At 43.7% G+C, this 27,405-nt stretch overlaps 1 protein-coding gene across 1 annotated transcript in view; it reads right to left on the bottom strand.

Moving 5' to 3' along the window:
- vps13d (vacuolar protein sorting 13 homolog D) overlaps window positions 1-27,058 on the bottom strand; it is an 88,680-nt gene extending 61,622 nt beyond the window's left edge. Inside the window, exons 1-24 of the mRNA XM_056275532.1 lie at window positions 27,044-27,058; window positions 26,516-26,696; window positions 25,999-26,076; window positions 23,251-23,441; window positions 22,844-22,924; window positions 22,606-22,722; window positions 18,701-18,805; window positions 17,578-17,748; window positions 15,682-15,782; window positions 13,567-13,735; window positions 13,238-13,339; window positions 12,805-12,997; window positions 11,267-11,446; window positions 11,049-11,179; window positions 10,438-10,489; window positions 8,940-9,119; window positions 8,558-8,688; window positions 8,347-8,479; window positions 5,922-8,192; window positions 5,571-5,722; window positions 4,312-5,379; window positions 2,762-2,852; window positions 2,517-2,643; window positions 1,324-1,504 (exon numbers count right to left, since the gene is read on the bottom strand). Of these exons, the coding sequence (XP_056131507.1) occupies window positions 1,324-1,504; window positions 2,517-2,643; window positions 2,762-2,852; window positions 4,312-5,379; window positions 5,571-5,722; window positions 5,922-8,192; window positions 8,347-8,479; window positions 8,558-8,688; window positions 8,940-9,119; window positions 10,438-10,489; window positions 11,049-11,179; window positions 11,267-11,446; window positions 12,805-12,997; window positions 13,238-13,339; window positions 13,567-13,735; window positions 15,682-15,782; window positions 17,578-17,748; window positions 18,701-18,805; window positions 22,606-22,722; window positions 22,844-22,924; window positions 23,251-23,441; window positions 25,999-26,076; window positions 26,516-26,612 (6,102 nt within the window). The 5' untranslated portion in view covers window positions 26,613-26,696; window positions 27,044-27,058. The remainder of the gene's footprint in view (window positions 1-1,323; window positions 1,505-2,516; window positions 2,644-2,761; window positions 2,853-4,311; window positions 5,380-5,570; window positions 5,723-5,921; window positions 8,193-8,346; window positions 8,480-8,557; window positions 8,689-8,939; window positions 9,120-10,437; window positions 10,490-11,048; window positions 11,180-11,266; window positions 11,447-12,804; window positions 12,998-13,237; window positions 13,340-13,566; window positions 13,736-15,681; window positions 15,783-17,577; window positions 17,749-18,700; window positions 18,806-22,605; window positions 22,723-22,843; window positions 22,925-23,250; window positions 23,442-25,998; window positions 26,077-26,515; window positions 26,697-27,043) is intronic.
- Window positions 27,059-27,405: the final 347 nt, after the last annotated feature.

Genomic DNA, 27,405 nt, shown 5'->3' with positions numbered 1-27,405 from the left:
TTTTGGAAACTGGGCAATGATTAATATGAGATGGCCAGCTGACCCTGTGCTCCTTCAGGTTGGACACTGGCCAAAAGATAGTGATGACAGCTACTCGACAAATCTTATCGTTTTATGTTCTAGGTCCGTCTTTTTGAATTAAAAGAAAAAGTCAATCTGATAGAGGACTTGCCGGTTTCCAAAAAGTTCCGTGTTATCTTTGTTTGGTTGGATTTCCTTCTGTCGGGAGTTTGCTGTACTCGATTTTCTCTAAATCCCCTCTTCCGTGTTTCTACTCAAAGGTGTAAATAAATGCACGTACATCTGAGTGGGGACAGTAAAGCAGCCCTGCACATGTTAATCTTGTCCCTAGAAAAAGTGCTATCGAGAGTTTACACGAGATAGCAGGAGTTGGCTCCAAAACAGCTTTTATAAATTATTTATTTCGGTCTTTTTTACCCGGAACTGCAGCAGATGACAACTCTATCGCTGCACTCTTTTCTACTCTTTCTACCAATATATCACCTGCCACTTAACAGGGCTGAGAAACATCACCTTATACAAACAAGCACAGGGTCTTGGGAGCCTGGAGGCAAGACAAAATAAATCAGTAGAGGATGGAAAGTTACGGACGGCCACTGAAGAGGGGAAATTAAATCCTTTTTTTTTTTTTACCCCTTTTTCTCCCCAATTATATCTGGCCAATTACCCCACTCTTCCGAGCTGTCCCAGTTGCTGCTCCACCCCCTCTGCCGATCCGGGGAGGGCTGCAGACTACCACATGCCTCCTCCATGTGGAGTCGGCAGCCACTTCTTTTCACCTGACAGTGAAGAGTTTCACCAGGGGGATGTAGCACATGGGAGGATCGCGCCATTCCCCCCAGTTCTCCCTCCCCCTTGAACAGGCGCCCTGACTGATCAGAGGAGGCACTAGTGCAGCCACCAGGACACATACCCACATCCGGCTTCCCACCCGCAGACATGGTCAATTGGGTCTGGAGGGATGCCCGACCAAGCCAGAGGTAACACAGGGATTCAAACCAGCGATCCCTGTGTTGGTAGGCAACAGAATAGACCGCTACGCTACCCGGATGCCCCATGGGGAAATGAAATCTTAATAGAGAAAAATGATCAACTAAAATAAAAACCATATCTTGCAGGTCTATATTCAGTATCTGAGGCATTTGACAACATTTAGACATGAATACTTCTGTTTGCATTGCAACCATTACACAACTGAACAAAAACACTCATCCATGCAACCTGGAGAGACAGTGTTCTGCTTGGGGAATCAAATATATTTGAGTCCAAAAACAGAAAATAACAACCCAAGGTGCCACTCACAGCTTGGCCTTCCATTGCTGCTCTCTGTCTGCCTAAGACGTCCTGTAACTGGGTGAAGTGTTGGATGAATGCTACCACCTCTGCCTGGAAGCGCTGGGTGTGGACGTACTGCACAGAGGCCATCTGCAGCGACACTTTGATATCGCATTCCCGTTCCATGCAAGGGTCAGGCTCACCATATCTACACGAGATGAAGGAAAGAGGTTGATGATTTTTTTTTCTTTATATAGGTGGATACCAATACCAGCGAGGTTCATGTACAATCTGAAATACTGAAGTCGGAAAAGGGAATTTAACATTAAAATATCATTTAACAGGAGATTGTACACATATTCAGTTTTTGTCTGTGAGCTTTGTAGGTACAAGGGTAAATCTCTGTATGCTCGATACTGACTTTACAGCAACATTTTGTATTTTTTTGAGGCTTGTAACCACTTGCTGTAGATGTTGTGAAACATTCCTCCTGTAACATCATCAAAACTTTCTATGACTTGTGCCACAGTAGACCTTCTGTCGGTTCAGACCAGACAGCATAGCCTTTGTTGCCCTCGCGCATGAATGAGCCTTGGGCGGCCAACACCCTGTGGCCGGTTTGTGGTGTGTTCTTCCTCGGACCACTGCTGGTAGGTACTCACCACTACTGACCAGGAGTACCCCACAAGCCTTGCTGTTTCAGAGCTGCTCTTACCCAGTCGTCTGGCCATAACAATTTGACCTTTGTCAAAGTTACTCAGGTCTTTACTCCTGCCCATTTCTCCTGCATCCAACACGCTGACTAGGCTATGCGACGTAGACAGCGAATGCCATTCTCTTAATCTACTCTGATGATAATGTCCATCCCTGGTTTGGCCTTACGGCCTAATGACTCCTTAATCATGTCTAATGAAAACAAAGATAAAACCATGGCAAACTGACTTATTGCATATTCACGGTGCTTTCCCAACAATTTTGGGGTCACTGGAATGGGTCTTGAGCTACTTGAAAGTGCTGCAGGATCAATTTAAGAAAACATTTCCAAAAGGAAGCGTCAAGCAATGCCTCAGATATCCTATATGCTTTTTTCTACACCCCTAACATCCATGCTACATTCCTACATTCTCATCTTATAAAAAACGAAGAATATTTCATCCATCTGTTTCTGACTGAAGTAATGTGTCAAATAAATGTCCTTTAATAAAATCAGGGATGCATACTTATGGATGTTGAAGACCAGGGCCTCCCCTCCCTGTGTGGTAAAGCGCTCTCGGTAGAGGTCACCATGTGGGGTTAAGTCACTCAGAGACAAACTTCCCAGACTCCCTTGCAATGCCAGATCACCATCTAAAATAAGACAAACAAGACAAAGTCTAGTTACAAAAAAACCTTACCTGTTCAGTTTTGTTTGGTCTTACCATTTTGTGTATGCAGAGATATTGTAATTATTTCATCTTTTACACACCCATCATTTCCAGATGAGCGGATAGTTTGGAAACACTCGCTTTGGCAAGCTCATTGGTTTTTTTATTCAGCACAAGAGAGAGGGCATGAACCTATGAGCAAAAACATCGAGAAATATTTTCAGAGGCACTCACTTCAGTCATTTTTTAAAATATTGTAACTACACACATTCATCATTTTTTTATTGGTGTGATGAGGTATGGGCCTGAATTTAACTTTAATATTGCTATAATATTTTCTAAGACAACATAATTCTGGTAAAAACTATAAAAAATGTATTCATAAAAAGAAAATCAGGCACCATAACTGCAAAAGTATCTCAATAATTATGCAAACTATATAATTCTTTTACATCTTCACACCTTTTTATGGTAAATACTGTCTTTTGGTATAACAACCCACCAGCTGACCAAGCCTGCTTTTCTTGTTTTATCCTTGTTTCGTTTTTTTCGGATCCCCCCCCCCACTTTTCTCCCCAATTGTATCTGGCCAATTACCCCACTCTTCCGAGCCGTCCTGGTTGCTGCTCCACCCCCTCTGCTGATCCGAGGAGGGCTGCAGACTACCACGTCTCCTCCGATACATGTGGAGTCGCCAGCCGCTTCTTTTCACCTGACAGTGAGGAGTTTCACCAGGGGGACGTAGCGCGTGGGTGGATCACGCTATTCCACCCAGCCCCCCCCCCCCCGGACAGGCGCCCCAACCGACCAGAGGAGGCGCTAGTGCAGCGACCAGGACACATACCCACATCTGGCTTCCCACCCGCAGACACAGCCAATTGTGTCTGTAGGGACATCTGACCAAGCCGGAGGTAACACGGGGATTCAAACCCGTTATCCCCGTGCTGGCAGGCAACGGGATAGACCGCTACACTACCCGGACGCCCGTTTCATTCTTTTTATAACAACTTTGACAACGTCACAGATTCAGAGGAGAGGAGTTATGTCAAACACTAATACTCATTATGACAGCCAACACCACTAGGAGACCCATAGAAAATTGTCAAAAATACTGAGTGTAATTTGATGTTGTTGAAATTTGATTTTGTCATATATGGGTAAATTAGGTAAGTGATGTATCACTCCCCTTTGAGCAAACAGGCCAAGGTTTAAAATGCCCCCCCCCCTCCCAAAAAACAAAACAAAACCCAATGGTGACATGTCCATTTGTCAAAGTTTTATAAAAATGCAGTTGATATTGTCTGAGATATCCCATGTGAAAGATGGGCAGACAAATGAACAAATGATCACATCTCCCTAAGACAATAAACTTGCATTGGCAGACAAACCCATTCTGAAGTGCCACTGGCAAAGTCTTATTAAAACCAAACCGAAATATCTCTAAATGGAAGAGCACCAAAATAGATACTAAATCTTAAAGTAAAAAAAAATCATCTTTGTTCTTTTCTTATTCAAACTTTTCTTGTACCCCACAGGAACATGTTTCGCTTGACAGCTAAACTTCATCCTGATGTAAGTCAGGATGATATACACATGTACTGTTCAGCCAGACAAGCATCTCTAACAAGGATGGTAATGCCCAGTGACTTACCTTGAGATCCAGCTTTGTGTTGATTACCTCGGTTACCTCCTCTCTCACAGTGTCAGCACTTATGTCTGGCTCATACAGGAAATGCTGAGGCACATCCTGAGACAACGCTGTGGGCGTCTTCAGTGCATGGTTATTGGCAGTGGAACCAATTCCAAAAAAGTCCAGGATAACCACCCAGGTCTGCAATGTGATCAAAACATCCAAGCAATTGAAGTCAACGTCCACACTTCGTTCCACACTGCCATAACGTGATTTGAATTCTGGGTGGCGCCGGTCAACCAGTAGCAGGCTGATGTGCACAAGAGAGTCGTCAAAGTCTGGAGGGGGGTTTGAGGGGGGCATGTGATGGGTTGGAGAAGGTGGTGGAGTACTGGGACAAGCTGGATCATTCTTGGTCTTGTGACTAATAGGTGTGGGGGTGTTGGGGTGTCTTTGGTAAAGCTGGAAGACATTCTGAGCCTCCTCCATGTGGGCAGGCAGAGAGCGTGGCATGTCGGGATACAGGGCATTGGATGTGGATGGGCAGCTTTGTGACAAGTATTCCTTAGGACTGAAGGTTGAAGGTTTGGGAGCTCCACGAGACACCATTAAATGCTTGTACTTGGACTCAGGGTTTTGTTCCAGGAGGTCCTCCATAAGCAGCGAACGCAGGGCAAGCTGGACTGCAAGCGAATGGGGGTGGTCTTTGGTGAAGTCTCCCTCCAAGTCTTGGAAGCGTAGACTGACCAGGCCCTGGGAACCCTGGGTGAGGTCAGCACTAAGGTGGACTTGCAGCTCGGCCACCCGAAATGTGGCTCTCACCTGAGTGAATGAGGGGGTTTGAAGAGATGGTCTGTGAGACTCCAGTGGCAGAGGAGAGGAAAAGGACGAGTATGAGAGGGTGACATTGGGTGGATCCCTGACAAACAACCCTCCCTGAGGGTCAGGGAAGCGGTGAGGTTTGGAGGATGAGGGGGTTGGAGGTGGGGGCGTTGGTGGCTGACTGGGTGTAGCGCGTTGCTCCTCAATCAAGGTGAGGTTGTCTAGCGTCTGGAGGACTTGCTCATACACAGGCTTGCAAAGGAACACCTATTTCCAGAAAGTCGAATAATTACAGTTGACAAACAGCAAGTACCGTCATACTATTTCAAAAACGGAGTAAATGCCAAGCTGCATCAACTAAATAACTGCATTTCTAAAAAAAAAAAGAAAAAGAGTACTAGTTTTCAACTTAATCTTTATCTTGGAATGTCACCCATTTACTAAGATTTATATTGTACCTGAACAGGATTGACAAATTTCCCCTCAATGCTCAGTAAACTTGTTCTCTTATAGGGCTCATCTGTGGTAAGGCAGTTAAATGGATTGTCTTCATCAACTGAAATTTTCTCCAGTGTGAACTGAATGGTGGTGTCTTTCAAAATATGAAAGGCTGTAAAAGACAAACATTTTTGCTGGTAACTGCTGAAAAGTCACAAAATCAATGTTAGGCAGCATGTTTAGGTTATTTGCATTACAATTTAGAAAGCTTACAAAACAGTACTGGATAATTACAAACAACACATTTGGATTTTATAATAACAGATGGAAGTTACCTTAAACATCTGTTCTGACACCAACGGTTTACTCACCTTTTCCACAACTGAGTGATTCAAAAAAGTTGAGGCGTGTAAACTGTGGCTCATCCTGACTGGTGTTCCTGTTGAAGGGCGGTGACATGCTGGAGCTTAGAGTATTATCACTTCTAATATTCTTTCTTGATACCAGATGGCTCATATTGAGGGAGTAGAGGCAAATATCTTTTACCAACACCTGTAATCTCTCTCCTTCAGAGTCTTGTCCGGTGACAAAGTTCTGGATCAATATACTCCCCAAGTGACCAACTAACAGCTCTGGATGTCCGGGTTTTCGTGGAATGGACACAACTGGTGATTCAATGCTGATATTGAGGGTAAGCTTCACTAAGAATGTGTCTAAAGGGGATTCTGTCACTTCCACAGTAGTATTTTCCTCATCATCAACCCAGCTCTGGCTCTGTGTGCGAGTTCGTCGTGAGGGAGTCTCAAAAAGTGAAACCATACCACTGTACTCTGCCGTTTTAGTGGCCAGCACTGTCGACACTTTGGTGGCAGCAGTTTTTAACATAGAGCGGAAGTTGTCTTCCACCTCATTGGCAGAAAGACTGAGTTCCTTAAGAAACTTGGCTGAGTGGTTGTAGTGCAAGGATGCCATCTGAAGGTTTAAGGAGCACTCTCCTTGGGACCTTTCCAGAAGTCGGAAGTTCAGAGCTTCTGAAGACGAAACTTCGACACCTACAAAACATGCACGTTCCCCAGGGGTTAAGGAAATATCTTCCACATTACCAATGCTGACCACAAACTGACTCCGACCTCCTTCCTGAGTCAAGTCAAGTAACTGCAAAGACCCCAATGAACCATTAACATCTAACCTACTACCCATGGAAACATTGACCTTGGTGCCACTTATGCTGGCAGTGGCGATCTTCAACCCCTTCTTCTCTGCACCTAAAACACTGCCCGTGGACACAGTTCGAAGGAGAAGGAGGTTTAGTCGGTGGATCTCTACTGTAAGTTCTTGGTTTTGGTCATAGGTGGACTGATAGTTCCCTTCCTGTTCTTCATCTTCATGCTTTGTTGTTGACTGTTGCACTGATGGTGTCCAAGTGCTCTCCTCTTTGGGGAAGGATTTTTGAAGGAATTTGAGAAGCTCCACCATGGTCTCAGGGTTAAGAATAATGTCTAGGTTGTTAACCTGCATGGTTGTTACCTGAAGAGAGCTATCCAGGTTCATGGAGGGACATTCTGAGCTGACAAATTGGTATTCAAGCTTAATAAGGGCATCTTGGTCTTTGAGAAAGGAACTGAAAGGGAAGGTTCTGTCCAAGAGCATTCCGGATGGTGACACATGACGAAGACCCTGGTAATCAGGTGACTTCCCATCAGATGAGACAGGAGAGGAGGGCTGGCTCTCTCGGAGGCTGCCAGTAGGTACGTCAAAGCTGAGATGCTTGTGAGAAGCAACCAAGAGGTCAAAATCTGAGCCATAGGTCTGTAATGTGTCAACCAACAAAAGGCCATGAACAGTCAGGGAGACTTCAGCATCATATGGGCGCTTGACAAAATGAGCATTGGTACCAAACACCTTGAGAACAGAGATATAGCGACCACCACTCTCCACACCGAGCTGCATGTAGTTTATGTTGAACTCAGCCAAGAGAAGACGCGATTCCACCAATACTTCCCGTGTGTGCTGCTCCAGAGTCATGACACTATGGGTCAGGTTTCTTGTGGAACCCTGAAGCTTCCATGAACTGTCCTCCCGTTGAAATATCTTCTCATGGCGGAGAAAAAGAGGATCAGGGGACTTGATTTTTCGGCCTCTCTCCTGGCCCTTTTTCTCCTTCCCCACAGGGGGACTACTCAGCTTAAGCAAACAGCTCCTGATGGCAGTCATTTTCTCCAGGTTGATGTGAACTTTGAGGTCTGGTAGGGTTCCTGACAGCACAGCCCCCGGTAGCTGAGGATCTGATGTATAGCGTAGTCTCTGCTCCAGCTGAAGAAGCACATTAAATTTCTCCACGACGTGGGTCGGCCCTACCTCACTCTGCTGAAGATGTTTCCAGTTGTCTTTAAAATGACCAACCATAATCTGCAGGTCATTGAAGGACAGGGAATACTTCTCATACAGTTTTCTACTATAAGCCTGGGTACTTCCAGGAGATGTAAGGCTGGGCATTTCAGAGCTCTTAAGAGATTCTTTCACAGGCATGTCTAGTTCAGGAGGTGGAGACTCTGGAGGAGTGGCAAGTGGTGTCTGGTACTCGTCATCACTTGCTTCTTCCCCCTCAGGTTGAGTATCTTTTGAACTAGCCTTTGTATCATCTATATAGTGGAACAAACAACAACAGGTGAATTCATTTTACATGACCTGTAAAATTTATGTGAAATTAATTGATTTTAGGGAACCTGAACTGAAATATAAATTGGGACAATATGACCAAATTATTTATGATTGGGGAATTGGAGCAAATTTTACCTTGTGAGTTTGTAAGGAGAATCCTACCCAAATCGACTACCACTAACATAGGGTCCTCTGATTGGAAGTCATCTGGAAAAATCACTTGGGGTGCACAAATGTCCAGTTTCAAGTTCCACCGCTTACTGTTCTCCTACAAGCAAAAACAATAGAAATTAAACACAACTTCTTCCATTGTCAATCTGATTTCACATCCAATTGAATATCTTACAATGAACTCTCCAACGAGCAGCTGATCAATTGTTTGTCTAATCTCGGTCTTGGTCTGCATCTTCAGTTTGTTATACTGCCTCCTGGCAGCCTCTGCCACTCTCAGCTCCAACTCTGACTGGTATCCAAAACCTGGTCGTCACAAATTCAAAATAAAATAATCTATATATTGTTGAAATCACTGACAATCACCGATATATATAATAGTGCGAGAAAACATACTTCTTTCCCCCACTTTGTCAATTTATATTACCTACACAGTTATACTGAATATCTGCTCATAAATCAGTAATTTCATCAGCTGCAGTTAAGAATTTCAGTGACACACAATTCAATTTTCTAATTGATTTACCGTAATTTTCTAAATGACATAATTGATTTACCTGAAGTGTGGACCTTTCCTTTATAGAAAAATTCAGTGACTTTCTTTATTGCTTGAGGGTTGTAGATGATGTTTAGTGGACTAGTATTCACTTCCAGATTCCTTTCAAATTTACATCTCATAGGGTTACGCTCATAGATCATCTCAAAAACAGGTGGTGCTGAAGACTCCAAATGAGATCCTGCCAGAGAAAAAGGACATCCTGTATTTATACAAAGTGAAAGGTTTCACTACTTCTGCTAAAAGCTACAATTTCTACTTGCTTTTCTACCTGTCTGGGAGTACTTTGATTGCGTACTTATGTACGTACATACATACATATATACATACATATTGATGAGCCAAAAGATTATGACCACCTGCCTAATATGCTGTTGGTCCTCTGTGTGCTGTCAAAACAGCACCAACCCGCCAAGGCATGAACTCTACAGGACCCCTGATCATGTCCTGTGGTATTTGGCAACAAAACATTAGCAGCAGATCCTTCAAGTCCTATAAAGTGTGAGGTGGAGCCGCCGTGGATCAGACTCGTCAGTCCAGCACATCCCACAGATGCTCAATCCAATTGAGATCTGGGGAATTTGGAGGCCAGGGCAACACCTTGAACAAGACTTCATCATGTTCCTCAAACCACTCCCGAAAAATGTGCAGTGTGGCACGGCGCATTATCCTGCTGAAAGAGGCCACTGCCATCAGGGAACACCATTGCCATGAAGGGGTGTTCCTGGTCTGTAACAATGTTTAGGTAGGTGGCACATGTCAAATTGACGTCCACATGAATGGCTGGACCCAGGGTTTCCCAGGAGAACATTGCCCAGAGCATCAAACTCCCTCCACAGGCTTGTTGTCATCCCATAGTGCATCCTTGTGCCATCACTTCTCCAGGTAAACAGCACACACTACATTCACATAATCTAAAAGAAAACGGAACTCATCGGACAAAGAGACCGTCTTCCACTGCTCCAAGACCCAGTTCTGATGCTCACGTGCCCATTGTAGGGGCTTTCGATGGTGGACAGGGGTCATCATAGACACTCTGACTGGTCTATGGCTACACAACCCATATGCAGCAGGGTGCAATGCAATGAGTTGTGATACATTCCTCTCATAACCGTCATTAAAATTTTCTGACTTGTGACTGCTGTGGCACACGTCAAGCACCCAGAGTTTGACATGTGGCCTTCTTTGGAGATGATCAATGTTATTCGCTTCACCTGTGAGTGGTCATAATGTTTTGGCTAACACACACACACACACACACACACACACACACACAAATTGCTTTTTTAACAGTTAAAGAGCTGGATGCCATCCCAGTATTCATGGACTTGTGCCCATGCGTATCACCATATGGTTTTAGTAGACTGGTCCAAATTATTTGACGTGTCTACCAATTAACACTAAAGCAGTGGTTATATCTCACAAGAAGACGAAGAAGAATACGAAGGAAGAACGTATACTCAAACAAAATGAATTGTACAAATAAATATAAAACTCACCTGAGCCAGTGCTGCATTGTGCAAATGGCTGGTTAATGGCAACAACCTCGTCCTACAACAACAGGTGGACAAGATATGGTGATTAATAATATACATTATTAATAATATAGACACAGAAAAGGGTGGTTGCTGGGTGGTTGCTAAGAGCTTTCAAGTGGTTACCAGGTGTTAAACTAATGGTTGCTGGGTGCTTATTTGAGGGTTGTTAGGATGTTACTCGGTGGTTATGGAGAGCATGGCAACCATCACACCTCCGTTAATAATTAGGATTTAACCAGTCATAACGAGCAGATGGTGCAACAATCCCCTTGCAAGACTTAGCATTCCGCCATTAACATCTATGGCAAAAAAAATTAAAATAAAATGAGCATATTTTAAAAGTAATTGAATACATCCTCAAATTTCTTGAAGTAGCGAAGTATCTCAAAGTTAGAATAGTGCTGGTAAGTTGTAGCATAAGTTTTTGAAGATAATAATATGAAATAAACAGTATAACTCTAACCCTAATGACATCATTAAAGGGCTGGAAAAAGAATAAAACTTGGTGCTAAGTGATATAAAGAACATATGCATCCCAGCTCTGTTAAGAGGCTCTGTCTCCTACTTCTCACCGTTTTAGGGGAGACCAGGACAGGGAAGATGGAGCCCTGAGTAGTCAAGTCTCTCAGGAACAACCCCCCTAGCTTAACAGACAGCATGGAGGATTCTGAGCGAGGCAGAGACTCCACTATCACCTTCACCCCTGTGAAGACATGCTAGTTATTATCCAAAAAAAAAAAAACAAAAAAAAAAGACCTTTTCCATCTCGGCACATACTCCTCTTGCATACCTGTAAATTCCAGCTGGATGACCCCACTTTCATTCAGGGAATCCTCTTTCTTGTCTTGATGGAACAGAGTTACACCACCTTTCTCCAGGAAGAACTCCATCCGGGCAAACAGGAAGTCTCTTCTGGTGAATGTGTTTAGAGTCTGAGAGTCTTCCAGAGGGTCAAACAAGTCCTCCGTCTCTGCTGGGGAAAGAAACACTGTAGATGTAAATCTAACAGGATGGATTGGTGGTAATTCGCTCAATGATTCCTCCCTCTCCACCTCAAGCTGATGTGTGGTGCCCCCCCCCCCCCCAGTTTTTCTCCCCAATTGTATCCAGCCAATTACCCCCACTCTTCCTAGCTGTGCCGGTCACTGCTCCACCCCCTCTGCCAATCCAGGGAGGTCTGCAGACTATCACATGCCTCCTGCAATACATATGGAGTTGCCTGCCGCTTCTTTTCACCTGACGGTGAGGAGTTTCACCAGGGGGATGTAGCGCATGGGAGGATCACGCTATTCCCCCCAGTTCCCCCTCTCCCCCCAAACAGGCACCCCGACTGACCAGAGGAGGCGCTAATGCGGCGACAAGGACACATACCCACATCCGGCTTCCCATCCGCAGACACGGCCAATTGCGTCCGCAGGGATGCCCGACCAAGCCTGACGCAACACGTGGATTCGAACAGCCGATCCCTGTGCTGGCAGGCAACAGAATAGACTTTTATCCTACTCAGAATCTTTGTTTTTCTTACCTCTATTAAATATAGATTAGTCAATGTCTATGACTTGCACCCCCGACATTTCTATCGTTTGACTCTTGTTATCAACGGCTGTTTGGTAAAGTTACATGGCAAGGTATTATGTGCTAATCAATATGAGTAATTGTGCATCAACCTGTGTGGATTTAACCATAATTAAAATTCACAATGTACTACTCGAGTATTTTCATTTATGCGCCGTGCGTGGGCTTAGCCAACTCACATTTCTGTTTTGCAGTTTTCCCGTCAGGTTTTGGTACAAGATAAGATAAGATATTAACCCATACTAGCTGTGTAGCTAGGAGCAGTGGGCAGCCGCAGTGCAGTGCCTGGGCACCAACTCCAGTTCTTCTTTCTTACTGCCTTGCTCGGGGACACAGACAGGAGTGTTAACCCTAACATACATGTCTTTGATGGTGGGAGGAAACCGGAGCACCCGCCAACCCACGCAGACACAGGCATGCAGACTCCACACAGAAAGGACCTGAGATGGCCTGGGGTTCAAACCCCGGACCTTCTTACTGTGAGGCAACAGTGCTAACCTCCTGAAAATGCTAGCAAGTTAGAAGAAGTTGAACACCCGAGGTGTGATATTCTACTCATTTTTTTCCCAGTTCAATGGGACAAACATCAGACTTCACGAGATTTACAGGACAAAGGGAAACTCTGACCACTAAGTGAACTAACACAGTGATGTTAGCCACTACATTAACTAACAGCTGTTCAAATGACTCCTATGCATTTGCATTTCACAGTAGCTCTGATTCAGTAGATCTAAACTGGATAGACTCTCTCACCCAGAATATCCCAGGTGGCTGGACCAGGTAGAAGCTCTTCAGGGTTTCTGTCTAGGTCCTCAGTGTCTCCATACCAGCCCCCCCAGCCAGGGAACCAAGACTGCAGATACTGGATCATCCCAGAACTCCCACTTTTAGGAATGGAGCTGGTAGGTGAACAGGGTGGCGGTTCACCTATGGGCTCTCGCAGACTCTGATAGCAGAGTGAGGAAGGTAAAAAAGGGTTCAAAAATGATTATAAAGCTGTTAGACGTGTATAAATATAAACATGTTAGACATTGTTAAATAGATAGGCTGAATCTGTAAGACTCGACTGTTTTTATTTTCCATGAGGCAAGACATTTCACACCATGCTTGTTGGAGCAATGATGACTGACAGTGGGTTGGTCTACCCTGGATCCATTCAACGCCAGCATAAATCATTTTAACTTGCCTCTGCTACCTCTTCCTGCTTTCTGAAGCGGTCAAAGACGATTTCCCTCAGACTCTGTAGCTCTTCCAAAGTCTGTTCGTCTTCTACTCTCTCCAGCTCGCACTGGTTAACAAGAGCCAAAGCAGAAACAACCGTTTGACTAAATGCAGAACAATCACGTGACACCAAGGATGTCAATTTGATGTCAACCAGAACATTTTAACAAATAAACTCAATAATCACTGTTAGCAGCAACGGGTAAAGGGTAAAAGAAATAAACATCAATATGATTTCAGTGGTCTAAATAGTCACTGTTATGACTTGTCATCAACGCCGGTGCAAGTTCGTACCTGTTCAGACTGACTGAGGGGCACTCCCTTGAGTTTTTGGAAGTAGATGTTGGTATAGAGCTTAGTGTCCTGTGCCCGCTTTAGAGCAAACTCCCAGCTGCTTCTACATCGCTGCTCTCGGATTGAACTCAGGTTCGCCTGAATGGCAAACAGCCACCACTGGCGGCAGCTGCAGACACAAAACACACACTGTTGACTCACAAATACAAACTATTCATCAGCCAACTGGGCACCACATGTATTGGTTTGATATATCAATTTAATTAATTGTATTGATTATTATTAATTTAATTAATTAATTAACTTTATTAAATACATTATCAAAGTATAACTTAATTAATAATAATAATAATTACTAATAATCAATAACTATTATTATTAAAATAAGTAATACATTTGAAATTGACGTAACCTTGTCAAACGAAACACTCAATGGTACGGAAAGTGCTCAACAAATAAGGAGCAAAATAATCCAGTGAGTCAAGTAAATTCTTTGAGAAAGTACAAACCTGTTTCAAAAAATTAAAAATCAAAATTAAAATTGATATATTCATTTAATAATTTCATTAATTGATGTATTGATTTAATATATGATGGATGGACGTATTGATGTATGTGTTTAATACACCACATGTATTGATTGACCTGAAATCAGGCTCAAACAAACGGGTGAATGTTTTGCCTTCACTTGCAGTGAACGAGGTTGAAAAATTGTGCACAATCTGAAGAGTTTTTGGTTGCAAAATTGTGGTTTCAATAAAAATCTTGACTGTCAAATCATTAAATGACAAAATTTTGGAGACAAAATTATTTCATTCCACTCTCATGCATCAACCATACTTGAATAAAAAGTTTTCTGACATTCCCTATATTAATGTCATATTAAGTATTAGCAGCAGCAACCAGAAAGTTCCTTAATCTGAAGTTACATTTCTTTGTTGGGTGGCACTGTTTCATTACACAGTTACTGGTAGACCTATAATCTACTGGGAGAACACAATAAGAGAGAACCAAATAAGCGAGTGGACCAACAATGGTGACAGGTAAACTGATCTGCTTTAGGAACATGAAACAGTGGATGTCAATACAAACAATCAAACTTCACACCGTGCACGCCATGGCTGTGATTATGGACAGCACTTACTGTAAATGAATGAAAAATAATCAGTAGACACTCCCCCCCTCCCATTTTTCTCCCCAGTTGGCCAATTACTCCACTCTTCCGAGCCGTCCCGGTCGCTGCTCCACCCCCTCTGCTGATCCGGGGAGGGCTGCAGACTACCACATGCCTCCTCCAATACATGTGGAGTCACCAGACGCTTCTTTTCACCTGACAGTGAGGAGTTTTGCCAGGGGGACATAGCGCGTGGGAGGATCACGCTATTCCCCCCAGTTCCTCCTCCCCCCAAACAGGTGCCCCGACCAACCGACCAGAGGAGGCGTCAGTGCAGCGACCAGGACACATACCCAAATCCGACTTCGCACCCGCAGACACAGCCAACTGTGTCTGTAGGGATGCCCGGCCAAGCCGGAGGTAACACGGGGATTCGAACCGGGATCCCCGTGTTGGTAGGCAACAGAATAGACCGCTACACCACTCGCACACCCCTAAAAATCAGTAGACTTTTAATCATAAACACTAAAATGAAGATTAAAAAAAGCTCGCATTAATGCTACCCATACTTTTATGATCATTTGAAGATCTAATTTCTATTTTTAATTGCTTTTTGATTGTTCTTAATTGTTGCTGAGTCACAGTACTACTAGTGTACTCCATTATCATTTCTAGGCATTACTTCCATTTCACCTGACAGCATTCGATGCTAGTGCCCTGTCTCAACCTTACTCGGATACAAATGACATTAATTCTGAATGCTGCCCTTTCATAGACTATAACATGCATATGTTGTGGAGCAGTTGTGTTTTTAGTCTATTGTTTTTGCACCGTTTAGTGCTGCACTGTTGTGTGTCTGTCTGCTGCTGGACAAGCCAGGTTTCCCACAATCAATAAAGATAATCTGTATGTTTTTAATGATCAATATTCTGTTTAAGCATGCTTGAAATATGAGGGGAAAAAAAATTTTTTTTTACTGACTTGTAAAGGAAAAAACTTACTTCCCAGTAACTGAGATTTTTGGCCTCCATTTTCGGTAGAGCATTTCTCTCTCCCTGCGGTCAAGCTCTTTCAGGAAAGCCATGATCTGTTGGTACTGGATCTGGAAGAACAAAAGCAGTTTACATGGTCACTAGTTCTACCTGAATGCTCAGCATACATTATGTCAGCTCTTCCAGGTTATAATCTTTCATAAATCTCGTGCGCTAAAATTACACTGGGGCTGATTTCCACATACAGCTGTTTTGTTCGGTGGTGTTTTCTCCTGTCATCAAAACGGTCACTTTTTCAATGTATGAACAGCTGAGCATTATACTGATGCTGCAAACCGACAAGGTGCCCACCATCTCTCCAAATTCTAACAGTTTGGACAATTTATTCAGTGGCGCTCGAGTTCTTTAAAAGTGGGTGACCCCCGGACCGATTAGTGAGAGAAAGAAAACCACTTTGTTTTGTCATTGTGTTCTTACAACGAATTCGTTCTGTGCATTTAACACATCCTATTGTGTAGGATCAGTGGGCAGCTGCAGCACCCGGGGACCAACTCCAGCTCTTCTCTCCTCTGCCTTGCTCAGGGGCACACGTATTAACCCTAATGTGCATGTCTTTTTGATGGTGGGAGGAAACCGGAGCATCTGGAGGAAACCCACGCAGACACGGGGAGAACATGCAAACTCCACACAGAAAGGACCTGGGATGGCCTGGGGTTCGAACCCAGGACCTTCTTGCTGTGAGGCAACAGTTCTAACAACTGGGCCACCATGCCAACCCCCGTAAGCGAGTAAGAACCTTGACAACATATTGGACTGATTTACACACACATCTGCCAGGAAAGTTTCTCCCAAGATAGGAGGTCCTGACAAACACGTAAGGAGGACTTTTCTCACTGATATACTCTTTGTTTCATTCAGATATGGCTGTGTGAGAAGTTCAGGGATAACATGCTTCAAATGGAAAAATACTGAGAGGAGGTGGAGGCTTCTAAGGCAGCGAACGACTGAGAGCAGGTTCGTTTTATACAGCTGTTACAAATACATTTTGTGAGAAAATGAAGTGGGGGGGGGGGCAATGTATAGGTCTGTCCCCAAACCTTCTGTCAAATCTGTTAGCTTATATTGTCTTCCACTGATGTCCACAGAAAGTCCCAGAAAGTTCATCTGGACACAACGTTTAGTGGGAGAAATGTTTCATCGCTCATCTAAGTGACTTCATCAGTCTCAGCTGACAGCAGGTATCTCCAACCCTACAAACAGCACAGATGTATACCGACCAAAACCAGCACAGTTATGTCACAACCGAAACCGGCGATCGGTTTCATATGCAAATTACCGTGAACATTAATTACAGTTACAATGGCCACCTGTACTATTCACAGAGGATTAGGGACGAGTTGCTTTTTCAGAGATTTAGGCGCTACACGGATCAAAGATGTTACAACCAGCTCACTCTGACAGCATACGTGCTCTGGATTTAAACTAGTTTTCATTTTGAACAGGATTAGGAACAATTATATTAGAGGGCCAGCTCAGGCTGGATGGTTTGGAGACAAAGCAAGAGAGGAAAGATTGAGATGGCTTGGACATGTGTGGAGGAGAGATGCTGGGTATATTGGGAGAAGGATGCTGAATATGGAGCTGCCAGGGAAGAGGAAAAGAGGAAGGCCAAAGAGGAGGTTTATGGATGTGATGAGGGAGGACATGCAGTTGGCTGGTGTGACAGAGGAAGATGCAGAGGACAGGAAGAGATGGAAACGGAGGATCCGCTGTGGTGACCCCTAACGGGAGCAGCTGAAAATAGTAGTAGTAGTAGTAGTTGTCCAGGAGGGCACTTAACAATATCATAAAGGGGACTGCTATCCTTTGGGCCAGATACAAGGCTATTGGGTATTCAATACAAACCTGTGACATGCGTAAGGACATGGGCTCCAGCTGAACTTGCCCCTCAATCCGGGGGGTGTGCCGAGACCGCAGTGGCTCCTTACAGGCATTTCTTCTCAGTAACACGGAGGCATACACAGGTTCGAAGATGTACTGATGCTCGCGGCTCTGCATACACTTGATCATGGCCTCCTGTAAATACAAGAAACAATGAAGGGGGATGCTATGAAATGAGTACATCGACTATTAGCTATAAAGAAAAATGTTGTTAGATATTATTGTTGCAACTGTAGTGGGATGGCATTGTTGTTCCCTTACATAAAACCCTGAGGGATTTTCAAAAAAAATTAGTATGAGGACCCTGAAGACCCTTTACTTTGATCTCTTTATGAAAGGTAAAAGTCAACTGTGAAAATATAATGTCCCTCACGTAGACCTGTCTAAAACACTTCAGCTGAAAGTTCACAAATTAAGTTAATAAATAACATTTGCATCCTGGGGAATCAAAGTCCTGTGATTGTCAAGCAGGGGAATAAGTTAATTTTGAATTAAGTATGTTTCCAACAGTGTGTCTGATATGCGGAAACTGAGGTCAGAGAAAATCTGGCATTAGAAAATCAAGTTCACTGTTTGGAGGACATATGAATGACCCGATCCAGGATGAATAAAATTAGCTGGTGTCTTTATGCATGATCAACAATCCAGGTAAGAAAATCACAGAAAGCCGAATCAGTTCATCTGGACACGACGTTTATTGAGAGAGAAACGTTTCATCACTCATCTAAATGACCTCTTCAGTCTCAACTGACTGCAGGTATCCCCACCCTTATAATAGATGTACATCTGTCGGCATCTTACAATGCTGTTATTGCAACCATTCCCAAATCCTCTGTGAACAGTACACATGGCCATTGTAGCTCTAGTTAATGGTCAGGGTCATTTGCATATGAAACCGACGTTGGTTTCGGAGGTTAGGCCACTGTATTGTTTATAAGGGTGGGGATACCTGCGGTCAGTTGAGACTGTAGAGGTCACTTAGATGAGTGATGGAACGTTTCTCTCAATAAACGTTGTGTCCAGATGAACTGATTCAACTTTCTGTGAAAATTAGCTGGTATTTGTTGATGGTAATTGGGTCTCTGACCTGGATCTGGTTTGCAGGGAGGTTTCCCAGCATGTCACACTCTGTGTCCCAGTAAACGCTGAAGTCCTCAATCTCCAGCTGCTTCTGTCTGAGGAGCTTCTGAACCTGTGGTCAACAAGAAATCCACTGTAAGCTCTGAACCTGGACAGCAATAACATTCCGAGTATACAGACAGCTACTAGTCTTGGACAGCGCCAGCAAAAGGAAGCCAACAGGACAACTTTCCCATGCATTATCATCATCATTGTGACATCATCTTGTCACTCCAATGAGTGACAAGACTAGATCTCAAATTTCTCCTAAATGAGAGTTTCATTGAAAAGGTGCTCCAGCAACACAAAGCAAAAACAGAAATTGCCTTGTGCTCTTGTGAAAAAAATTCTTGACGGAAAGACATTTGGATTACAGTGCATGTGCTGAATTGGTTTTTAAGGCTTTTTTAACCTACCGAGTTCAAATATGAAACATGGTCTAAAACGTTTGGCATCTTGAAATGCACAATCCGATATGACAATAAATGATCGAGAGGAAACATTTTGTATCCATTCATGTGTATTTTGTGTTAAGTATGAAGAGCTTTTTTATCTACATAGTTACTCAACATCAGTGAAATAGAGCTGAATTTTGTGTTATATGGTATATAGCTTCTCAACCCCCCCAGAGATGGTAAGTGAGTTCCTTTACACATCCATGAGTCTGTGAGGGTAGGATGGAGTGGGAAATTGACAGGCAGATTGGTGCAGCATCAGCAGTCATGCAGACGTTGTACTGGACCGTTGTGAAGAGGGAGTTGAGCCGGAAGGCAAAGCTCTCAATTTACCAGTCAGTCTTTGTTCCAACCCTCCTATGGTCATGAGCTTTGGTTAGTGACTGAAAGGGTGAGATCGCGGATACAAGCGGCTGAAATGAGTTTCCTCCGTAGGGTGTCTGGGCTCAGCCTTAGAGATAGGGTGAGGAGCTCGGACATCCGGAGGGAGCGCGGAGTAGAGCCGCTGCTCCTTCGCGTCAAAAGGAGCCAGTTGAGGTGGTTCGGGCATTTGATTAGGATGCCTCCTGGGCGCCTTCCTTTGGAGGTTTTCCCGGCAAGTCCAACTGGGAGGAGATTCCGGGGTAGACCCAGAACTCACTAGAGCAACTAAATGTCCAATCTGGCCTGGAAACATCTTGGGATCCCCCAGGAGGAGCTGGAGGGCGGTGCTGGGGAGAGGGACATGTTAGCTTGCTGCCACCGCGACCCGACCCCGGAGAAGCGGCTGATGATGAGATGAGAGGAGTCTGTCACATTTAAAACCACACTGAGATGCTGGTCAGTGGCCCTGCTAGACACAGACACCAATTTGATCAAGTAACGATAACAATCTTCAACCCTGATTTCACTAAGTGTGGCAGCCAAAAATCTTGGTGTTACGTTTGAGCCCAGCCTTTCCTTTGATAAGCACATTGAAGAAATCACCAAGACTGTCTTTTTTCACTTACGTAACATAGCTAAAATTTGGTCTGTACTGTCCAAGGCGCTGGCAGCAGGGTGCTCAATGGTGTTTGCAGAAGAAGAGCCCAATAGGATCATCAGCCCTATTGGACCAATGGCACAAACATAAGATGGCATGCAGAGGAACCACTGTTGGTCAATGGACGGCATCAATTGACAAGTGAGCTGTCGCTGCGGGGGCAATCTCTTTATGTACTGAGCCCGTTGCACTACAGTGTACCGCTTAGGAATGGGTTCTGAGGTCCAGAGAGACTGCTCGGCCGGGGGCACGACACCGACTGTCTTAACTACTGTGCAAGGCATGATGTGAGGACAGCTCGATCAACATGCGCCTGTCACAAATGTGGTTGATATTGTCGCTCTAATGCGGGCCTGATGGCCCACAGGCGTCCTTGCCGAGCTTAAACTGCATCACAGTCATCATCGTTTTCGATGGACTGCCGAAGAAGATTGTCCATGGCTGACGCAGAGACTCTAATGCATGCATTTGTTTCACCCAGACTTGATTACTGTAATATTGTTTTCAGGTCTGTCACATTCTAGTACTAAAAGTCTTCGGTTACACTTTATTTTAGGGGGTCGGAAATTACCTAGTAATTTCCTAGTAATAAGGTGTTAATTATCACGTAATTTCTTAGACATAAGGTTGAAATTACCTTGTAATTTGGGTTAGGGTTAGCTGTAAAATTACCTGTAAAAACTACCACCTTATTGCTAGGAAATTACAAGGTAATTTCAACCTTATTTCTAAGAAATTACGTGATAATTACCACCTTATTACTAGCAAATTACTAGGTAATTTCCGATCCCCTGAAAGTGTTACCAGGTCTTCTGATGGTTCAGAATGCTGCAGCTAGAATCCTAACTAAATCTAAAACATTTGACCATATTGCACCAATTCTTTCCTCCCTTCATTGGCTTCTTATCTATGTTAGATCAGAATACAAGGTGCTTCTGCTGACTTATAAAATCCTAAATGGACTTGCCCCATCTTACCTGTCTGATCTCCTTAAAGCGTACATTACATCTCGAGCTCTCCACTCCCAAAATACAGGGCTCCTGTGTGTACCCAAAGTTAAGAAGAAGTCAGCTGGTGGCAGGGCCTTTTCCTATCGGGCCCCGTTCTTGTGGAATAACCTGCCTGCTGCCATCAGACAGTCACCAGAGTCTGTTGAGGCCTTTAAATCCAGACTTAAAACTAACCTTTTTGCCTTAGCCTACAATTATATGCCTTTAAGTTGAGTGCTTCACAACCTGTACTTCATGGCGGGTTGGTTTCTGTCTCAGTGAATTTACCAACCACTGTTCTGCCAACGAGATTATAGAGTATAGATTATTGGCTACTTCCAACTGTTCTCTTCTCTCACATGGTCTTTTCTCTCTCTCTGAATGATGTCTTCTCCTTTCTCTTCTTCTGTGTGTGAATGGTGTGATGTGAGTCTCCCCTCTGTGCACATGCAGTCTGTCCTCCTCCCAGGTCTCCATGGTGACGGTAGTCGCTATGTGGATGCTGCTTGGCATCCCCCTCATTACATTTTTATATATCTTAAAATCCATATAATTTTGTTATCCTGTTTCAGTGTTATGTCCTTCTCTCACTCCGTTGTGTGACTAATGTGTTTTTCTTGTCTCTTCTCCTGTGTATGCGAGTGGTGTGATGTGACTCTCCCCTGTGTGCATGTGCAGTCGGTCCTCCTGTCAGGTCTACATGGTGATGGTGGTCGCGTGGTTCAGGTCTTAGGCTGTTCCAGTGGCATCTGAACACTGCTTGGCATCCTCCTCATCATATTCTTCATATATTCTATAATTCCATTATAATTCTGTTATCCTCTTTCAATGTTGTATTCTGTAAACTGTGTAAACACAACTTCCATTGCACGTTGTCTGTCTTAGGAGAGAGATCCCTCCTCTGTTGCTCTCCCTGAGGTTCCTTCCTATTTTTTCTCCCTGTTAAAGGGTTTTTAGGGAGTTATTCCTTATCCGATGCTGAATATGGAGCTGCCAGGGAAGAGGAAAAGAGGAAGGCCGAAGAGGAGGTTTACGGATGTGGTGAGGGAGGACATGCAGGTGGCTGATGTGACAGAGGAAGATGCAGAAGACAGGAAGAAATGGAAACGAATGATCCGCTGTGGCGACCCCTAACAGGAGCAGCCGAAAGTAGTAGTAGTAGTAGTAGTAGTAGTAGTAGTAGTTCCAAATCCGATGCGAGGGTTTAAGGACAGGATGTTGTATTGTTGTAAAACCCCCTGAGGCAAATCTGTAATTTGTGATATTGGGCTATACAAATAACATTGACTTGATTTGAGTATGAATAACTTAGCTGTCTGTAGTATTTCTAAATGTAGATTATCATCATTTCAGTCACAAAGTTTCTTGCTTGAGCTTTGCAGCCACGCTGGGCTGCAATGAAAATTACCGGTTCTTTGGATGAGTTCTGAGCGGACACATTGTTGATGCAAACTCCGAAGGAAAACGGCTTCTCGGGGTTGGAGAAGTCATCCTCAAATCTCAAGTGCACACCTTGGATTTTCAGCTACAAGCCAGAAAATAAAGTTCTGTTAGTCTGACCTTGAAATGCTGTACATGTGTATGTATATGTACATATTACATGTAGATTATGTGTGTAAAGAGCTTGATTCTTTTAGATGGCTTACCTCAATGTTCTCAACTATCCTGGTGACCACTGAGGCAGTGACAGAATACCAGTATGACTCTCCTCTTTGTTCACATTCGCTCTAAAGGAATCAAATAACGAACATGTTCGTGTGCAGTCAATGAAGCAGCATTTTCAACACTTTTAAACAGAGGGACTCTTTTGGCATTTACAACTCATCATCAAATATGTCTGCTAAGTATTAAAGTTGGCAGCATACATTTACCTCTTTTGGTTCATACTAGAGTATAATCAGGATCATGTTTGGCCAAATTTTAATATCTCTTGGTATAGCTTTTACCACTGTCCTTATATATGTTTAACATTGATTATAGTTAATGCACAATTTTCAGAAAGGAAGAGACAACATTTCTTGACTCCAGATGACAAATGACTTCATCCACTTACTTTCCATTTTTCCTCAAGGGCCTTCAGGAGCTGTTTTTTGCGCTCTCTCGCCTCCTCTTTCTCCTTCTGTTCGTCGTATTCCTGGGGCCGGGCAGGGCCAATGATCAGGTTAAGCTGGGACATGGAGATGACCCAGGGGTCACTGTGAGGCCGGTAGAAAGGGATCTGGAGAGTGATCTTTCCAATGAAGCCTATCGGCAAACAACAGCATGTATAAATCAGACCAAAGGGATCAGGGCTACACAACTCACCAAAAAAATAATACCTACAACCTATAATATTTATAGAAGCTCTCACAGTGCTGTGCAAATCATGGCTGATAAGACATGAAGCATGTTGGAAAAAGCTTTCATGATGTGTAACTAAGCACAGTATGAAATATGATGGCCTTGAGCTTCCAACTCAAGGCCATCATATTCCAACTGTCCTTCCAACTAAGCTTCCAACTGTCCCCATGATTTTAGTTTAAACTGTGACCTGCTGATACAGTACTCTTATGCTTGTTGTCCATAGCTTGTCTGCCCAACATGAAACCCCAATGCCGCTACGTGTTGTGGGGGTACCGCTAGTAACACACCAGCACTCTGTTCACCTTCACAATACCATAGACATTAGGGTCTGCTTTGTACAATAGAAAAAGCAATTCACCTGCAAAGAATGGATACTATTTGCCCACTCATAGCAGTAACAATGCTAAAAATTGCACATAGGTCAAGACTCTGGTGAGTGTGAATGCTACACCTGTTGGGTGGAATGGGAAATGGGAAATGGTCACTTACAGGGATGCAAACAAATTTGTGCGTCAAATTTGAGGAAAAATGAGCATCTTGTGTGCATGTTAAAAATAAGGGCTTTAAATTAAGTTGATGAAACATGGAATCAAAACTTAACATGTTTCATTTCACATTTTATAATTTTAATCTTGATATCCTATAACGTATGTGGATAACAATGCGTAACAGCAAAACTGCTCTGTAAATCTGGTATTGTCTTCATCCACCAACACATACAAGCAAACACTGGATCTATATTTTTTCCCTTGATTCTAATTTTGTAAATCATTCATTCAACAAAAGGGTCAGTGCATCCACTTATCTGGCATCTGTCTACACTACAATTGGCCACTTGGTAACTTGCAAACTGGTTCAGGCTCAACTACACCTTCCACTAGTACAGTAGGAGAAAATCCCACTCGCTAAGCTTCCAACTGTCCTCAGCTAAAGCCAACCCAGTTGTTTCAGCTTTCATCACCTTGGCCAAGCTAGTGCCGAGTTGGGTAGAGCTCACTGGAGCTTATGGGGCGTCCAGGTAGTGTAGCGGTCTATTCCATTGCCTACCAACACAGGGATCCAGGTTCGAATCCCCGTGTTACGTCCAGCTTGGTCAGACGTCTCTACAGACACAAATGGCCATGTCTGCAGGTGGGAAGCCGGACGTGGATATATGTCCTGGTCGCTGCACTAGCGCCTCCTCTGGTCGGTCGGGGCACCTGTTCGGGGTGGGAGGGGGAACTGGGGGGAATAGAGTGATCCTCCCACGCGCTACGTCCCCCTGGCGAAACTCCTGACTGTCAGGTGAAAAGAAGCAGCTGGCGACTCCACGTGTACCGGAGGAGGCATGTGGTAGTCTGCAGCCCTCCCTGGATCAGCAGAGGGGGTTCAGCAGCAATTGGGACGGCTCAGAAACGTGGGGTAATTGGCCAAGTACAATTTGGGTGAAAAGGGGGGGGGGGCTCACTGGAGCTCAGAAGACAGCTTGGAGCGTGACGAGTGGGATTGTACTCACGTGCCCCTCAGTTGGACATCTATTGCATAATAAAGCAATGGAGTAGTGAGTCTAAGCAAAGATATATGTAGGCTAGTGTAGCTACAGGGACCACTGTCTATATGCCATGTAATTTTCTAACCTAATTCTAAGTCTTAAATTGTGTCATTATATCACATTCAGTTGTTCACCGTTAACATAGAAACATAGAATATACTAGTATAATGCATGCTGGTCTACAGCCAAACATGCTGGACAGCATGGACAATAGCTACCACAACAAATGATGTCCCATGATTTTGATTTGCGTTCTGTTTCCTGATGAACAGTCTTACATCAAATAACTTTGACCTCATTTTTATAGCCACCACTGAGCTTCCATTCACTTATAACAAAAGCAACAGCTCCAGTTCACTGAGAAATGGGCCTGACACGATTTGCAAGCATGTGAGACCAAGTATGGTTATCTCACATAATCACACTGGAGCACACTTGTCACCAACTCGAAAGTTTCGTTTGTTAGCATTTCCTGAATAGACCAACAGGTCCTTAAGACACTTGTTCCAGAGGTAGAAGATGTCAAACGTGCAATTAAAAAAAGCTGAAATCCTCTTATCTATTTTTGTATCCAAAGCAGTCATCAGCCCATCCATGTAAATGACCCACTTTTATAAATTAGAAATCAAATCATTCAGACTATCAATTTAAGTCCAGAGCAAGTGATGGACAAAATCCAACACAGGAACCAGCAAAACCCTTACAAATGTTTGATGTGCTTCATATATTTTCCTATTCCAGTACATACTTTTTACATAATCGACTAGTCTACATTATTGTACAAAACAATATGGCCGAAAAGACAATTAAGGTAACCACAGTTGGGGAATCCACCAGCCACTCTGACCAGTGGATCAGTAACTTTGTTTCACGCACACTTTTAAATTATGATTGTAAAACAGAAAACACTGAACGCCTCCTCCTCACCTGCTTTGACTTCAAAGGGAAGGTCAAACTCTCTGAGAGCATCCTTCCTCAGAGGTAGATTCTCTAGCTCCACCGCACCTGAAAATAAAAAGGAGAGAAGCTTTACAATAGATTTACTCATTTCACTAGTGCTGCTGGGTCACTTGCCTTCAAGTGCTACAAAACGTGAATTTTACAGCACTAACATCATGTTCATATACTCAAAAGTATTAAGTAAATTACCAAAGGGAAATGATTTGAAAAAGAAAAATCTATAATAAGTGTATAAGCTAAGAGTGCCATAAAATGCTGAGTTATATAAACTTTTTACCACCTATCTTAAAAAAGGCTTCCTATAATCCAAATGAGAGCTGATCACAGTTATTGTGAAAGAGATGCATGTTAAAACAAGCCTATGCAAAGACAGAAAACTCAAATTCCTGAATTGTAAAATAGTGGTGTGTGTGATTCACTAAACATTTCCGACACATGCCTTATTTGTCCACCACAGAAACTGTCATGCACGAGGAATATTTACCTTTAAGAAGGGCAATGGAGAGCTGATCTGTATTTAGGTTGCTGACATATTTACCCAGGTATGTATTCAGTACCCAGGCAACAAGTCCCTCCAACATCCTGACAGAGGGGATGTGGGTGGAGGCTAGAAGCTAACAATGTGTCGCCACAAAGTTTGAGCCTCCACAGGGGGGGTGCAATGTCTGGACAGAAAGCAAGCATACGATCGACTACTTAACATGGGACAAAATAACCTGTTGGATAACGAAACAGTATAGCAGGGGGTTGTCTGTTTTGATAAAGTGATCCCCAAATAACTGGCTCAGCAACTGCAGCCTCGTGATTCTTTCTCCTGTTTACAGCACTGCAGGAATGTGACGGCAGTAGACGTTTATTCATGGCAAAACTAAACCACCTTCGCTATGCATCCACACTGTCAAGACACTTAACATGAGATAACTTGGATGCAAGAATATCCGCACAACGTTCAATTGATACTAATCATCACTGTTAAGTTAAGAGTGAATTAATAACAGTAGCAATGACCAACCGAAAGGCAGGGGGAAAACTGAAGCTCCACATCGGGTTTTGGAGCGGCTGAGTCCAGGTTAAAGTTAGTCAGTCATCAGGATTTGGAGCAGGTGGGTCCAGCTTAAAGTGAGTCAGTCGCCAGGTTATGGACCGTTTGACTAGTCCTCAAGATATCGACATCAGGACAATCCAGGGACGGGAATATAAAAGAGGAGGTAAGACCGATCTGTCAACATACGACATAAATGGGTTGAGAGAAAGAGCAGACAGAGCAAGGCTGGACTCCTAGCGAAAGCTAACCAGTTAGCCAATTAGCTAACGCTAGCAAACTCGAGCACCCCCTGTCCTAAAAACCGGGGGCTACAGCCGACACATATGCCC

This window comes from Lampris incognitus, chromosome 2 (genome assembly GCF_029633865.1).
Source record: "Lampris incognitus isolate fLamInc1 chromosome 2, fLamInc1.hap2, whole genome shotgun sequence".
NCBI lineage: Eukaryota > Metazoa > Chordata > Actinopteri > Lampriformes > Lampridae > Lampris > Lampris incognitus.
The sequence above is the reverse complement of the archived record's forward strand: the minus strand, read 5'-3'. Positions and strand labels throughout refer to the sequence as shown.